Source organism: Magnolia sinica, chromosome 7 (assembly GCF_029962835.1).
Source record: "Magnolia sinica isolate HGM2019 chromosome 7, MsV1, whole genome shotgun sequence".
NCBI lineage: Eukaryota > Viridiplantae > Streptophyta > Magnoliopsida > Magnoliales > Magnoliaceae > Magnolia > Magnolia sinica.
Window position 1 is genome coordinate 85,128,105 of NC_080579.1, and position 13,532 is coordinate 85,141,636.

Genomic DNA, 13,532 nt, shown 5'->3' on the forward strand with positions numbered 1-13,532 from the left:
TTCCCTTTTCAGTTGATCTTAGCTGTTCGATGAAGAAAAGGGTATTTAGAATCAGTGATCCAAATTCAGTGGTGGCCCATTGAGGAACATGCACACACACACACAAACTATGAGCACCATGACCGGACCCATCACACTCCCACAAATGAGCAGCAATCTTCATTTGTTCACCAATGTAAAGTTTCTCAGGTTGGACAGCACTTTATCAAATGTTATATGATACACCTTTCAAAAGTACCATGTTTGCTTTGTTTTGATTGCATACGATTAACTGAAGAAAAGGATCAATCCAGCATCTATGTCAAGTTCATCTTCATCATCATTGAAGCCTCATCCTAACTAAGTGGGGCCAGCTATCTATGTCAAGCTACTTGAAAATTTCAAATTATATTAATGAATATTATGTCTATGGTAGCAATGGGTGGATGTCAGAATGAAAGATGTGTTTGTAAATGACTCTTTTTTTTTTTTTTTCCTTTTTCTTTTCTTTTCACACAGACTTGTCGAATGCCAATGTTCATATTGAATAAGCACAGATCCATACAATCAGAATATGCTGGTCCTGAAACTGGACTAACCGTTCAGCACTAGGGGTGGCCATGGCGGGGTCTGGATATTATTTAGGGTCGCCTTTTTGTTACTCTTTAAATCTGTCAGCTTCTTGTTTTAGTACTTTCTCCTGTTTTGCATATGCTTGTCATTCCTCAGATCTGGCTACTGGTTCATAATTGCTTTGTTTCTTCTCAAAAGTGAATGATAAAACCCTTCTGATTTGATTTGTCGTTTTAGGACCGTTTCCTCTCTTCAACATTTCTCCTTATCATGGTACATGAGTTCTTTCATGACTTGTTAGTTTTCTGGGAATTTTTTTTTTTTTTTCTGTAAACAGTTCCCACTTCTTCCCAGAAAAAAAGTGTTTTATTACTCCCTTCCTGAAATTTTCCCCAATGCCCCATTCTCCTGGCTTTTGATGGGAATTATTTCCCTAACAAAAATGCTGGGGAAATAATGTGCCTGAAAAGCTGGGGAAATTTTGGCATATATGCCATGGGACATTTTCTTTTAACATCACTGATCGAAAGGTTATGATCATCCAATGAAAGAGTATTTTTGAGAGGGTTAGTCAATCAAAGCTAGACCCCACATGATATAATCAATAAGGACAGTCCGGTCCATTCTTCAAGCGATTGCATGGATGATTAATGCGAAATGACCAAGATAATTTTTGAGAGATATTGGTGATTAAAGGTGAGCCCCACATGATGGACAATGATGAGCCACTTTCCAATAATAAGTATGGATCATCCATTTTCTAGCTGTTGATCAAATGATTAAGATGATTCAATCAAAGTGATTTTTGAGAGATGGGCAATCAAAAGTGGTCCACACATTGTATATGGTCCATATCAATGATCAAACCCTTTCCAGTAAAACAATTAAGGGCTGTCCATTTCCCATCTAGTTGTTGGATGGTTAGGATAAGTAGATCAAAATAATTTTTGGGAGGGATGGACAATCAAAGATTGGCCCACGTGAGCAACAATGATCATGCCTTTTCTACTATAATAATATGGGGAGGTTTTGACATATTGAACCATGACATTTCTTTTTCATATTCCTGGATAATCCATTCCATTTTCCAAATAAGGTAAAAAAACCACCATGTGGTTAGCTTTTGTTGCCAACTCATGATAGAACTATGACAGAGCCGTTATAGTCAACTGTTGACCATTTAGAAAGACATTTTTATCTTATGCTGCATACCGAAGAGGAATGTGGCTTTTTTTATCCTTACAAACTATAGGTGCTTGTCAAAATCGTGCGAGTAACTTTCAATTTTTGGGCCTTGTTGCACATGCATGTGAGAATATAAAAGTTTTAAAATTTGTATACGGAATGCAATTTTAGTAACAATAGGAGTGGAGTTGTTAAGATTGTTGACGAAGAAGTACCCAAAGACGGCTATTTTCAATGTTGGTTGATAGTTCGTAAGAGTGGAAAGACTGGGAAGGATGTTGCTCATTGAACTAGAGATGGGTAGATGAAGTGGAGATGTGCTTCTGGAGGTTTTTTTTTTTTTGTTTGTGAATTCTGCATACCAATCAAACTAAAGGGGGGATTTCTAGGATAGCTATAAGACGAATCATGCTTTATGGGAAAAAATGTTGGGCAGTTAAGGAACAACATGTTCATAGGATGTGTAGTTGAAATGGATGAGTGGCTAGACAAGGAAGGATAGAGTCAAAGTTGTGCGAGTGACCTCCAATTTTTGGGCCTTGCTACACATGTATGTGATATTAGACTCTAAAGATTTTAAAATTAGTTGGACTAAAAGAAAGTATATGGTATGCAATTTTAGTAACAATAGGAGTGGAGTAGTTAAGATTGTTCATGAAGAATTACCTAACAATGGCAATTTTCAATGTCATGGGTAGATAGTAGTTCATGAGAGCGGAAAGATTGAGGTGGATGTTGCTCATTGAACTAGGACGTTGCATACCAATCAAACTAATGGGTATTTTTTTTTGAGATATCTATAAGACCAATCGTGCTTTATGGGACAAAATATTGGGCAGTTAGGGAACAACATGTTCATAGGATGAGCGTGGTTGTAACGAGTATGTTGAGATGGATGAGTAGCAAGACAAAGGATAGAGTTAGAAACGAATGCATTAGATAGAAGTTAGGAGTAGAACTAATGGGTAATAAGATGAGGGAAATTAGACTTTAAATGGTTCGGTCACTCACGATGAATATGATTTGTTCAACATAAATATATGATTTTGATTTGTTCATAACATGGACAAACCAATTTTGTTCAACATAGACAAATCTAATCCGTACAACATGCATATGAAAATCTGATCCATTCATCATGCATAGACGGATCTGATCCATTCAACATATATAGACAAATCTGATGCATGCAAAACAAAGACAAATATGTTCTGTTGAATGCACAGAGACATGATCCGTACAACATACATACACGACTATGAGCTATTCAACGTACATAGATGAATCTGATCCATTCATTGTACACAGATGAATCTAATCCATTCAACAATTAGCGATAAATCTGACCCATTTAACATACCATAACAGTTCTTATGCATTCAACATACAAACAAATATGATCCATTCAACATATGTAGACAAATCTAATATGTTCAATATACATAGAAAAATATGATCTGTTCAACATAGATAAAAAGATTTGATCCGTTCATCATACATAGTCCAATATGATCTATTCAACATAGATGAATGTGATTTGTTCAATGCACATAGACAAATTTGATCCGTTCAACATGCAAACAAATTTGATCCCTTCATAAGACCAGTGTTCGTAATATTGATACTATCGGCTGATATATTGGCCGATATTATCATTATCGGTCCTCAGCGGCATGAAACCCCCTAGAAATTATAAAAAAAATCCCCGATTTTTGGATATCGTGCGATATATCGCACAATATCTCAATTTATCGTGCAATATCGCCGATAAATGCATGATATTATTAAATATAGAAAAAAAAAATCTCGTACCTATTTTGTCTGCCTGAGGGAGCCTCAATCGATTGGATTTGGTGGGTTGCGGTGGACATTGCCGGATCATGTAAGAAAACCCTAAACCCCTTGTTTTTCTTCGAAGAGAATTGTTTTGGAAGGAAACCAAGTTTCCACCGATGATTATGGGGATTTGAAAAAAAACAAAATTTAGGAGAGATTTTTGGGATAATTAAGGAATTTGAAGTTGCCGAGGCTCGTGTGTTGTAGGTTTAATAGAGAAGAAGACAGGAAGTTGTGGAGGCACGTTTACACTTGCGAAATTACCGTATACGGGTTCTTAATTTATAATATCATGATATATATCATTTTTCATTATCCATATTGATGGAAAATGGATGATTTTTTAGTTTTTTTTTTCTAATTATTTATTTTTCAGAGTTTCCCCTTTTTAAGATGATTAGAAAAAATCTTACAATTTACAGTACAACTTCTAGTGAGATATGATTGGACCCTTATAACAACTCACGATACAATTGCTGTTTTGACAACATTGCTTACATGAATAACATCACATTCTCAAGACCATCACCTATTCTAGACATTGCCTGTTGAAAGTAAATGAAACAAACAAACTCATGCTTAGATTTAAACCAACAAACGTAATGCAATTGAGCATCACCTAGGGGCCGTTTGGCATCTCTACTAATTAGAGGTTATTTGCTTATTCTAGAAAATTAAGTTCTTATTTTGAAAATAGACTATTTAGTTTCTAAAAAATTAAGTGATGGAGATGTCACTTTTTTTTAAAGAGCTTATTTGGCTTAAGCGGGTGTAGACACCTTACCCTGCATGGGATGACCAATTCCAGCAAGATTCGAACCATTGATGACACTTCTAAAATTCTGAATCCATCCAACCCAAAAAAACTCCAAAACCAAGCCCAATTCCATACCCAAATCAAGCCCAAGCCAAATTCTAAGCCAAGCCAAGTCAAATCCTAAGCCAAGCCAAGTCTAATCCTAAGCCAAATCATAAGCCAAGCGAAGTCCAATCTTAAGCCAAATTCAAGCCAAATGTGAGCCAAATTGAAGCTAAATCCAAGAGGTGCATCAAGGGGAGGCTTACCCAATGGAGAACACATCCAAAAGTCAACTCCCCCCAAAATGCTATTGAATTTCTTTTTAATTACACTCTCTACCGCTCCAAAAGCAAATGAGGGGATGCCATAGGCACCAAGCTCCTCTTAGCCAATTATAACATTCCATGTGTTATTTGTAACCCTTAACCTTTAATTACACCCTTGCCATTCCTCTAACTATAAAAAAAAGGGGTCCCCCCTCTCATTCTCTACACACTAAAGAGAGGGAGAGGAGGGAGCTTACCCACACCCTTCTTCTCTTTAAGCACTTAACCTAGCCACCTAACCTAGCCCAACCTATCCTAACCTAGTCACCCAACCTAGTCACCCAACCTAGCCCAACCTATCTCAACCTAGCTACCTAACCTAGCCCAAACTGTCTCAACTTGGCATATATAGTCTTTCCAAACCATCCAAACCCTTCAACCAATCTACTCAATCCAAGCTGCTCGTTCAAAGCCCAGCTCATATTTAAGCCAATCCAGTCCGTTTGAAGCCATCATCCAACTCATATAAGTCATCTCAATGGTTTAAATCTTGCGGAGTAGGGTCATGGTTGAAAATATCTGATCATCTCTTCTATGAAGAATATTGGGTCTCTTCTTCCCTCTCTCACATTTCCGTTTTGTCGGTCACCTCACGTGGTACATTACTGTTTTTTATTATTATTTTACTTTGCTTATATCTACTCGCAACACCCACTTCCTACTCAAATCTCATGCTTTCTCAATTTATCTAGGTGTATGCTCTGCGACTTGTTGGAAGCCCAGATCCTGTCCATCAGAAATCTGGATTGATTGAGATGAGTAAGGCCCACCTTTGATGTCCCTCATCCATCATGTGGGTCCCACCTTTGATGTGGACCATCCATCAAGTGGAGCCACACTTTGTTGCGGGCCATCCATCATGTGGGGCCCACCTTTGATGTGAGCATCCATTATGTGGGTCCACCTTGATGTGGACCATTCATCATGCGGAGCCCCACCTTCAATATGGGTTGTTTAGCATGTTCTCCCACCTTAGAGAGATTGTAAAGAGCAGAAAAGAGGGCAAGATGGGAATGACTTCAAAAAGTTTTAGGACAAACTTGTCAAAAAATTAGCCAAAAATGTCTACCTGTTGCAGACACCCCACCCTACACGGGATGACCAATTGCAGCAATATCCGAACTATTGATGACTTTCGAAATCTTGAAGTTGTCCACCCTAAAATACTCCAAAACCAAGCCTAATTACATACCCAAATCAAGCCCAAAATCAAGATCAAGCTAAATTCTAAGCCAAGCCAAGTCCAATTCTAAGCCAAACCCTAATCCAATTTCAAGCCAAATTCAAGCTAAATCCAAGAGGTGCATCAAGGAGATGCTTATTCAAGGGAAAACACATCCAAAAGTCAACTTTTTCCCTCTCAAAATGTCATTAGATTTCTTCTTAATTACACCCTCTACCACTTCCGCAGTAAATGAGGGGATGCCTTGTGGCACCAAGCCTCTCTTAGCTAATGAGAACATTTCATGTGTTATTTTTAACCCTTACGTAACTTTTAATTACACCATTGCCATCCCTCCAACTGTAAAAATGGATTTTCTCTCTTATTCTCTATGCACCAAAGTGAGGGAGAGAGGAGGGAGTCATCCACACCTTTCTTCTCTTTAAACACTTAGCCTAACCACCCAACCTAGCCCAACCTATCTCAACCTAACCCATCTAGCCCATCCAAACCATTTAAACCCTTCAACTAATCTAGTCAATCCAAGCCAATCATCCAAAGCCTAGCTCATATCTAAGTCAATCTAATCCGTTCGAAGTTATCATCCAAACCATATAAGTCATCTCAATGGTCTAGATCTTGTGGAGTAGGGTTGGGGTTGAAGATATTTGATAATCTCTTCTGTGAAGAGTATCAGGTCTCTTCCACCCTCTCCCATAACTCCGTTTTGTTGGTCACCTCACGTGGTATATTACTACTTTATTTTACTTATAGCTACTCACAACACTTAGAGAAGCAGTCAAAATTCAATTGATCTGAGTTTTTGATGGGCAGGATCTGGTATCCTGGCAAGCCATAGAGCATACACTCGGATAGACTAGCGTGGTGGATTCAAGGTATATGGATGTATGGAATGCAAGGATGATGCAAGTGTAATGTCTGACTCAAGATAGTAAAAAATATAAAATCTTAGTCGATCCGGGTTTCTGATGGACAAGATCCGGGATTCCAACAAGTTGCAGAGCATACACTTGTATAGATTGCGAAAGCAGGGGGTTTGAAAAGGGAGTGAGTGTTGCGAGTAACTATAAGAAAAGTAGAAGAAAGCAGTAATGTACCATGTGAGGTGACCGACAAAACGAAGTTGTAGGAGAGGGAAGAAGAGAACCGATATTCTTCGCAAAAGAGATGATTTGATATCTTCAATCCATACCCTACTTTGTAAGATCTAGACCATTGAGATGACTTATTTAGTTTGGATGATAGCTTTGAATGGATTGACTTAGATATGAGATAGGCTTTGGATGAGTGGCTTGGATTGACTGGATTGGTTTGAGTGTTTGGATGAGATAGATGGGCTAGGTTGAGATAGGTTGGTTTAGGTTGGGTGGCTAGGTTGGGCTAGGTTGGGTGGCTAGGCTAAGTGCTTAAGGAGAAGAAGGATGTGGGTGAGCCCCCTCCTCTCTCCCTCTTTGGTGTGTAGAGAATGAGAGGGGAAATCCATTTTTATACTTTGAGGGATAGTAAGGGTGTAATTAAATGTTATGTAAGGGTTAAAAATAACACATGGAATGTTCTCATTGTCTAAGAGGGGCTTGGTGATATATGTCATTTCCTCATTTGCTTTGAAAGTGGTAGATGGTGTTATTAAGAAGGAATCCAAGGGTAATTTGGGAGGGGGAAAGTTAACTTTTGGATGTGTTCTCCTTTGGATAAGCCTCCTATTGATGTACCTCTTGGATTTGACTCACATTTGACTTGAATTTGGCTTAGGATTGGACTTGTCTTAGAATTTAGCTTGGGCTTGGTTTGGGTAGGGAATTGGAATTGGTTTTAAAGTTTTTTTAAGATGGACAGATTCGGCATTTTGGAAGTCATCAATGCTTCGGATTTTGCTGCAATTGGTCATCCCACGCAATCTGGGGAATCTATTGTGGGTAGACATTTTTGGCTAATTTTTTGACAAGTTTGTCCTTAAAACTTATTAAAGTAATTCCTATTTTGCCCTCTTTTCTTATCTTTCCAATCTCTCTAAGGTGGGCCAACTTGATGAACAACTCATATAGAAGGCAGGGCTTTGCATGATGAATGGTCCATGTCAAGGTGGGCTCACATAATGGACAGGTACATCAAAGGTGATGGATGGCCTGCATCAAAAGTGTGGCCCCACTTGATGGATGATCCATATCAAAGGTGGGACCTACATGATGGATGGTGGACATTAAAGGTATGGCCCACATGATGGACCATCCACCTCAAAGGTGGGACCCACATGATCGACATTTGACATCAAAGGTGGGCCAACATGATGAATGGCCCATATCGAAGTTGGCCCCCCACATCATTAATGGTCCACATTAAGGCGGGCCAACATAATGGACAGAGTGGGCCTCACATGATGGATGTCCTGCATCAAAGTGTGGCTCCTCGTGATGGACAGTCCACATCAAGTGGGTCCCACCTAATGGATGGTCCACATCCAAGGTCTCGCATGATGGATGACCCATATTCAAAGTGGCCCAACGTGATAGATGATCCATGTAGAAGGTGCGCCCCACATGATGGATGGTGGACATAAAAAGTGGGCCCACATAATGATCCACATAGAAGGTGCGCCCCATACAAGTCTACAAACAGTCCAAGAACTTTCTACAAGACTATGCACATACAGTCCAAAAACATTTCCCAATCTGAATAACTCGATTTACCCATCTCAGCCGAAGTCATTCTATCCAACATTCCAAACCAATAGAGGGTTTCAAATGTTAATATGTACTCTAGTTCAATACAATTTTGAATATTATTGAATTGCCAGGATAAGGAGTTACCTATCCATCTTGTTGATTGAATGGGTCATATTCATCTATGTATGTTGAACGGATAAGATTTGTTTACGCGTGTTCAACGTATTATATTCTTTTGTGTTTTGATTGGATTAGATTTGTCTATATGTTGAATGGATCAGATGTTTGTATGAATTAACGGATTATATGTCTATGTATAACAAATGAATAGAGTTTGTTTATGTATATTCAGCAGATCAAATTCCTCTATGCATATTAATGACTTAGATTAGTTTGTGTTTTGAATGGATTATCATGTATTTTTTTAATGGATCATATTTGTGTGTGTATGTTGACAGGGATCATATTCGTTTACATATGAATGAACAGATCATATCCATCTATTTATATTAAACAGATCATATTTGTCTATATATGTTGAGCAATTCATATTTGTCTGTATTTTGAATTGATCAGGTTTGCCTGTGTTATCAAAGGATGAGATTCATCTCTATATGCTGAACGAATCGGATGTCTATATGAATGAACAAATAAGACTCCGTCTATATATGTTGAAAGGATCCAATTTGTCCATGTATGTTGAACAATTTGGACACACCTGTATGTTGAACGAATTTGATATTGTTGAAACCCACATAATGAATGGTTGAAATCTCACCTTAGCCATACGAAGGTTCAGATCATTTGACATTGGTTGGGCCCATGTTATAAGCGGTTCGACCTCGCATGCACGTGCGACAAGGCCCAAAAATTGGAAGTCGGTTACATGATTTTGAAAGATTCTATAGTTTATAGGGGCGGAAAGTCATTTTCCTCTTCTTTATATAGCACAGAGGCAAAACTATTTTTTTTATATGTTCAACAGATGACTATAATGGCTCTGTCATGGTTTTTTCATGGGTTGGCAATGGAAGCTAACCACAAGGAGGTTTTTGACCATATATAGAAAATGGAAGGAGTTATCTGAGAATGCGAAAAAGGAAGGGAGTTATTTGGGGTATCACAAAGGGGGGAGGGTGCTACATGTCAAAACCTATAATATTCTATTTTCTAGTTGATGGTCAAATGGTTAGAATGACCTAATCAAAGTTCCTTTTTGGGAAGTATGAGTAAGGTGGACTGCTCATGATGTATGGTCTAGATCACAACTTGTACCTTGTTTCTACGATAATGAATATCAGCCATATATTTTCATCGCCATTGATAGGTTGCTTATGATCATCTAATCAAAGTAATTTTTGAGGCGGACATGCAATGAAAGGTGGGCACATGATGGACGGTCTAGATCAATGAGTAGGCCTCTAATATAGCCCATAGCCATTGGTTGGAGGGTTAGAATCATCGGATCAAAATGATTTTTGAGAGAGATGTGCAATTAAAGGTGGATGATGAATGCATGATGGACAATCAATGATCAAATGCTGTCATTATGATCAATCAGGACTGATTGCTTTCTTTGGCATTGATTAATTGCATTAACTTTAGGATGATCCATGCATTATATGGTCCACTTGATGAATGGATGGATCCATCACACATGTTCTTTATGTCAAATTTGATTCTAGAATGACCTATGCATTATGTGGCACATTTATTTGAATGACTCAGATTTGTCACACATTTTCAATGCAAAAATGGTAAACCCTGAATGGTAGACCGGTCCATGCATTATGTGGCCAACTTGATGAATGAATAGGATTTATTGTGCCATTAGTCTCACAGATACAATACATGCACTTTCAAATATGGCATATTCCTTCAAACGGTTGTTGAGGTTTGAAGTGACACCACTCATTTGCCAAAGGCTTTAGTGTCTCCATTTTTTAAAAGGCTTTAAGTTTAGCATCTCCATGTTGGGAAGATTATTTCATTTACAAAATCAGGCATTACTGTTACCAATAAAAAACTCTTCTCTAACTTATATTTGCTCTTTTTGTTTCTGGATGTGCCGGTTTAAATTAGCCTTGCACCATCACCATCTTAGCCTCACATCCATAGAAGAAAAGCTCAAATGCTAGAATAACATTCCTAATGCCACGGTCACAGTCTTTAAGACATGTAAACTAGTGGTCCTCAAATATCAGAATAACTTCCTTTTATCTTGTACTCATTCTTGTTAGTTTCATCCCAATTTATGTGTTAATTGTTGTTACACCATTGTATATTCCTTGAATTCGTACCTACAGATTCTAAGAGAGCTGCCCTTCTCGCTTCCATTCGTGACCCTGGAATAGTTCTAAGAAAGGTAGAGTTCAGTTCACTGGTTTCCAAATACGCGTGCTATGCAGCTAGAAATTTTGATTGCTGGAACTTGTGCTTCACGCGTGCTTTTTTATTTAATTGAAAAATGTCTAGTAACTTGTCTTCAAAACTTGGAGGCTTCTTCGTCTTCCATGCGTGAACTACTACTTGAAGTCTAATTTGTTTCAACTATCACTTTTAAATCCTTTGATTTATACTCATATTTTACCACTCTGTTCAATGCTTCTATTATCATAAAAGATGAGTTGCAGCTGGAATCCCATTTAACTAAAATCGTGTATGAACCTTTCAAAAAAAAAAAGAAGAAAAGGTTGTATGATTCACTCAAAATAAAAGAGTGTGGTGCCTATCACTGTCAAATCTTTTTATTCTTCTTATGGATTGAATGCAGTTGAATGGAGTTCGATTACTGCCAAGATTGGCTTCTTTCCAATGGCTAATTGGATATGATGCTTATATCATTATTACATAGAAAATTCCATGACATGATATTAATTGACCAAAACTTTGTGGAAGTTAGAACTTAGAATGCCAACCTGATCATATCTTCCTATCTATACGTTTTAAGAATTCATTCCATTATTTTCTAGGAAAAAAAAAATTGAAGGAAATCTTCCAATGTATAAGTTGATTTTGTCCTATTCCCACCCTTCAAATTTACAATATGACTCAATATAGAAGACATGTTTGAAACAGTAGCTTGTTCCCGTTGCTGTTCCATACAAGCAACTGTCTTTAATTTTCTCAATGGTTCTTTCAACCATCATGAGAGAATCACGAAGGGATGGCCAGACATTATAATTTCGTGTTTGTACCTACTGAGAACATGCATCTTGAGGCACTATGAGAACACCGCCTACTTAGATGTTCTATCAAGAAGGAAAAATTAGAGAATTGAGCTACATCAGAGAGAATTCATCCAATAGTCTGTAAGGACACTTCTGTTCTGTTCTCTGTGTCCATCAATCTTGATTTTGGAAGCATTGCTTCTTTGTTTCCTGGTATCCTTCCCTCGCCATGTCAATCTTCAAAATTGCTTAATAGTTGCCGCATTTCATTTTCTCAGAAAGATGCTCTTTCCAATGGCATTTCCCCCTTATAATATATATAGATCCTCTCTTTGTATTGGCTGTCAAACAAGCTAAAGCAAGAGAAAATACAATAGATGTATATGAAGAAAAGAGCCAGGGCACTCTTCCTAGCTTAGAGCTCCCAGGTGCACAAGGTGCTACATTGCGTACACACTCACTCCTTTGAGTAGAAAACTTGAGCCCATTTTGTGGCTGGGTGTGACAACCCACATTCCTAACTATCCGATGTGGAACAAAAATAAATAAACATAAAGGTTGAGTTTGTATTGTCAACAACTCAACATGGTTGGATTTGCGATCTTTGGTTGCAAATTGCCTTTAAATTGATCTTTTGATGTCCACTGAATCTTCTCTTGAAATTGTAGGCCATAGCTGAAATTGACAATCATCGAGCCATCAAACTATCATTAGCCATGTCATGTTGGGTGAGAATTACATCAAACAATTTGCACGCGTCAAAACAATAACCAACTGTACAATTTTTACTCCGCTTACCAACAGAGGCAAAGGCAAGAGCAAAAATGACAAAGAGGCAATCGTTACAAAAATTACTTGGATTTGTCATTTCTCAAGCATTACCATGAGCATCATCAGAGGCTCCACCTCCACCTTGACAACGAGTACTACACCACTACCGCCAACAAACAACCCTTGTTGACTGTGGAGACATGTTGGCACATAATGATAGCGCTCGTTGAACTTCGAGATACATCAACATTCGACACAAAACAAAATCCCTTGCCAAGCTATGAAACATGGCGAAATCAAGCTTGGAGATATGCCGGCACGGAATGACACCCGACAACATCAAGAAAGCTTGAGCAAGGAACATGAGGGCCAACTTATGGGCAAGCCACCTAGTGTTTGGAGATCGCAAACCATCAACAAATGGATGAAGAACAAACCTATAGACAAAATCAACATGATCTAACCTACTTTGATACTATGTTAAACAAACTAAAGCAAGAAGAAAAACATGAGTTTTGTATTAAGAGATGGGCCGGGGGCACTCTTACTAGTTTACAGGCTACAACTCCCAAGGGCACAAGGTGCTGCATTCATGAATTGAAATATTCATATTGTATAAGCTGAGATAGGTGTATCGTATCCATATCGGCTCGATACGATATGCGATACAGAGCTATGTCAACCCCTGTTAAAAAAATGGGCTGTATTGGGCCGTATCAAGCTGTATCAGCTGATTCGTGGTGTATCAGCGCCAATATAGGTCCAATATGGCTGATATGGCCATAAAGGTCCAAATTTGAAAACTTAAAACCCTTCATATCAAACAATTGGCACACATCAAAACAATAATCAGTTGTACAATGTCTACTCCACAACCTAATGAAGGCAAAGGCAAGAGCAAAAATGGTAGAGAGGAAACTGTTGCCAAAAATAGTTGGATTTATCTTTTCTCGAGCATTACCATGAGCATCATTAGAGGCTCCACCTCCACCTCGACAACAAGTACTACACCACTACCATCAACAACCCTTGCTGATTGTGGAGACA

General features: G+C 38.2%; 1 protein-coding gene across 24 annotated transcripts in view; it reads left to right on the forward strand.

Annotated features, from left to right (window-relative positions):
• The window catches only part of LOC131251594 (uncharacterized), a 62,960-nt gene that overhangs the window by 21,169 nt on the left and 28,259 nt on the right, over positions 1 to 13,532 (forward strand). For all 24 annotated transcript variants that reach the window (XR_009173991.1, XR_009173984.1, XR_009173986.1 and 21 more), the window contains one exon: positions 10,851 to 10,909. Coding sequence is in view for 16 of the 24 variants with exons in the window: in XM_058252400.1 (XP_058108383.1) it covers positions 10,851 to 10,909 (59 nt within the window). In the remaining 8 variants the exon portion in view is untranslated. The remainder of the gene's footprint in view (positions 1 to 10,850; positions 10,910 to 13,532) is intronic.